The sequence below is a fragment of the Octopus bimaculoides genome, chromosome 2, assembly GCF_001194135.2.
Source record: "Octopus bimaculoides isolate UCB-OBI-ISO-001 chromosome 2, ASM119413v2, whole genome shotgun sequence".
Lineage (NCBI taxonomy): Eukaryota > Metazoa > Mollusca > Cephalopoda > Octopoda > Octopodidae > Octopus > Octopus bimaculoides.
This window is the reverse complement of record NC_068982.1, coordinates 186,728,475-186,732,063: the sequence shown is the minus strand read 5'-3', so window position 1 is coordinate 186,732,063 and position 3,589 is coordinate 186,728,475. Positions and strand designations below refer to the sequence as shown.

At 40.2% G+C, this 3,589-nt stretch overlaps 1 protein-coding gene across 2 annotated transcripts in view; it reads left to right on the top strand.

Moving 5' to 3' along the window:
- LOC106874823 (protein FAM76B) overlaps window positions 1–3,543 on the top strand; it is a 24,101-nt gene extending 20,558 nt beyond the window's left edge. For both annotated transcript variants that reach the window (XM_014922703.2, XM_014922702.2), the window contains exons 8-9: window positions 873–974; window positions 2,832–3,543. In XM_014922703.2, the coding sequence (XP_014778189.1) occupies window positions 873–974; window positions 2,832–2,927 (198 nt within the window). In that variant the 3' untranslated portion in view covers window positions 2,928–3,543. The remainder of the gene's footprint in view (window positions 1–872; window positions 975–2,831) is intronic.
- Window positions 3,544–3,589: the final 46 nt, after the last annotated feature.

Here is a 3,589-nt window from a genome sequence, read left to right as displayed (position 1 = left end):
TGCTTTTACGTGCCACCGGCACGAAAGCCAGTCAGGCGGTACTGGCAACGGCCACGCTCAAAATGGTGTATTTTATGTGCCACTCGCACAAGAACCAGTCCAGGGGCACTGGCAACGATCTCGTTCGAAAGTCCTTACACATGCCACAGGCACAAGTGCCAGAAAGGCGACGCTGGGCACAGGTGCCATCCCGATTTCGCTTTTGCTTGCCCCAATAAGTCTTCGCAAGCTGCGTTTAGTATATATATATAATACATACATACACCCATACTCTTACGTGCATGCATGTACACACTCATACACGCACGCTAAAATATGCATACTTCTACACATACGTACATACATATTAATCTATATACACTCATACGATTATATATAACTACATATACGTATTTCAGTATCATGCATCTCAACATGTATGTATGGATTGCTACATGTAAATGATAGAAAGAGGTGATTATACATGGGTACTCCCCAGTGGAACCTGGGTGTTACCCCATTCGGATTTAAACTAACTTTGTCAATATTAAACTGGCTTTTGAAAATAAATCAACATGAAATTTTGATGATATGGTTTTGAGTTAAGATCACTTTAGAACTGGAAATTGGTATCATAGGAGCCAGGGCAATATTAGGCAGGTTGCTGCCAGAAGGGTTAAATCTTAATTTCTTCTTAATCCATGTCAGTTTAAATAAAAGTAAAGCAAAGAGAATTTGATTAAATTATAATTGGGTTAGTTTGGATTAGTTTACCTTTCTTGTTAAGTATTAAATTTTTTTCATCTTATTCATACCTGTATTTATCCTGAATCTAATTAAAAAACCCACCTTTTAATTTTCATTAATATCAAATTTTTCTTTTCTTGTGACAGATCACAGAGCTGAAAGCGTATCAATATGAACAAGAAAAAATATACAGATTGAAGATTTCTGGTATCCAAGAAGACAATTCTAGAAAGATAGATGAACTCAGTGTAAGAATTTTATCAATGTATTTCACCTTCAAAAAATTTGTTCAAATGATTTTGTCATTTAATGGTTGCCATACTGGGGTGCAAGTCTTAGTGGTTAGGGCATTCGGCTCATGATCATATGGTCGTGAGTTCAATTCCCAGCGAGCAAGACACTTTATTTCACGTTGCTCTAGTTCACTCAGCTAGGGCAAAAACGAGTAGTACCTGTATTTCAAGGAGCCAGCCTTGTCACACTGTGTCACGCTGAATCTCCCTGAGAACTGCATTAAGGGTACATTTGTGTGTGTGGAGTGCTCAGCCACTTGCACGTTAATTTCGCGAGCAGGCTGTTCCATCGATCATATCAGCTGGGACTCTCGTCGTCATAACCGACAGAGTTCTCCTTTTGTGGAGGTGCAATGGCTCAGTGGTTAGGGCAGCGGACTCGTGGTCATAGGATCACGATTTCAATTCCCAAAGTGTTTATTGAGCGAAAACACCTTAAGCTCCACGGGGCTCCAGCAGGGGGTAGTGGTGAACCCTGCTGTGCTCTTTCACCACAACTTAACCACTATGCCATGTGCCCGTGTAGTGAATTTTAGAGCTTATAAATCTAATATTTTCCTATCCTTCCTTAATACCGGTTCCCATATGCTACTCATATCTGCATTAGGTCTGCTTAGGAGGTTATATCTGTCAAATGTAAATAATGTACAGAATTCCTCATCTCTCAAATATAGAACTGAGCTTCATTTTACGTTGCTCCAGTCCACACGACTGGTAAAAATGAGTAATTCTGTGACAGACTGGCATCCTGGTCCAGGGAGGAATATATATGCCAGAGAAACCAGCAAACTGGCCCTATACTCATCATCATCATCATCATCATCATCATCGTTTAACGTCCACTTTCCATGCTGGCGTGGGTTGGACAGTTTGACTGAAGTCTGGAGAGCTAGCAACTGCACCAGGCTCCAATCTGATCTAGCAGAGTTTCTACAGCTGGATGCCCTTTGTAACGCCAACCACTCTGAGAGTGTAGTGGGTGCTTTTTATGTGCCACCAGCACAGGAGCCAGTCAGGTGGGCCTAGCATCGATCATGTTCGGATAGTGCTTTTTATGTGCCATCAATACAGGAGCCAGTCAGCGGGTACCGACATTGGCCGTGTTTGGATGGAGCTTTTTATGTGCCACCAGCACAGGAGTCAGTCGGGCGGCACTGGCAACAACCACGCTCTCTCTTCAATATACTCCCACTCATCAAAGGGCCTTCTTTTTTCTTTGTCTTGCAAGTCCCTTGGTGTCTTCACTAATGCCAGTGTCATGAAAAAAAGGCGTCCAACACACATTGTAAAGAGGTTGGCATTATGAAGGGCAAACACCTGAAAAACCATGCCAAAGTGGCTTATATTTATGAAACCCTACCTGTGAATACTGAAGATTTAAGCTTTACAACACCAAGGGTTTCTTAGTCTAAAAGTTATTATTAGCTTGGTGTTTTTGATGTCAGTGAGGTCAGACGAAGGTAGTGTTTCTTTGTGTCCAGCATGTGACTGAAGATAGGTGAGAAAAGGTTTCAGTCAGTGGGAGGCTAGCAGAAATCATTTGCTGATGTTTGGAATGTGCTATCTGAATGAGTTGTGCCCTGGAACTAGTCCTCCATCAGTTATGACAAGGGTTCCAGTTGATTCAATCAACAGAACAGCCTGCTCGTGAAATTAATGTGCAATCCATAGACACATGAACTCTTTACATAGTACTTAAGGAGATTCAGCATGACAAAACTGGCCCTTTTTTTGACCACCCCACTAAAACTGAATTATCGTTGTTTGACTTGTGTTTGCCTGTTATTAATATCATTTTTTTTATCATTGCAGAACAAAAACCGCGACCTGATGAAACAAATTGCCTGCCTTTCAAAGAAACGACACAACAACACACAATCGACTTCAACACATAGTCCATCTTCATGAGCATCGCCTTGCAGGCTCTTCTTAGTCTTACCAGCATCCTTCTCGTCCCTGCCCCCCTACTGAAAAACTCCCCTAATCATCAGAACATAAGTGACTCATTGTAGACCTTACTCCAGCTAAGTCACTTGCATTGAATGCTCTGGTCCCCTGTTATTATTTTGTTACTATCACCCTTGCCCAATCTCACCCTGCTCTATTCTATTTGAGTCTCCTTTTAAAAGACAACACATCATGTTTTCACTGAAAAAAATGCTCATCTCTGTTAGACTGTGTACACTGCACAGTTGAAACACATTAGAGGAAGAGTAAAAATAAAACAAATATAAATAAATAATACAAAAAAAAAGAAAGAAAGAAAAGGAGCAATGTCTCTAATTCTAGACATTAGAGAAAAGTCCATAGAGATACTTAATCACACAGCTTGAATGAATGCTGCATGGTAGGGAGTTGTCTTCCCAACAACTGAATGAAGAAACAAATTCTATTAGCTTGGAGATAGGGTGGTTATGTGTGTGTGTGTGTTTCCTTTTTTTATTTCAAATTTTTAAACGGAAATCAACAAGTTTGATTTATAAGTTTAAGCTGCCATCATCGTTAATTAAAAAATTACACAACATCATTGAAATTATTCCAGTCTCTTAAGAATTTTTTTTTTTTTTTTT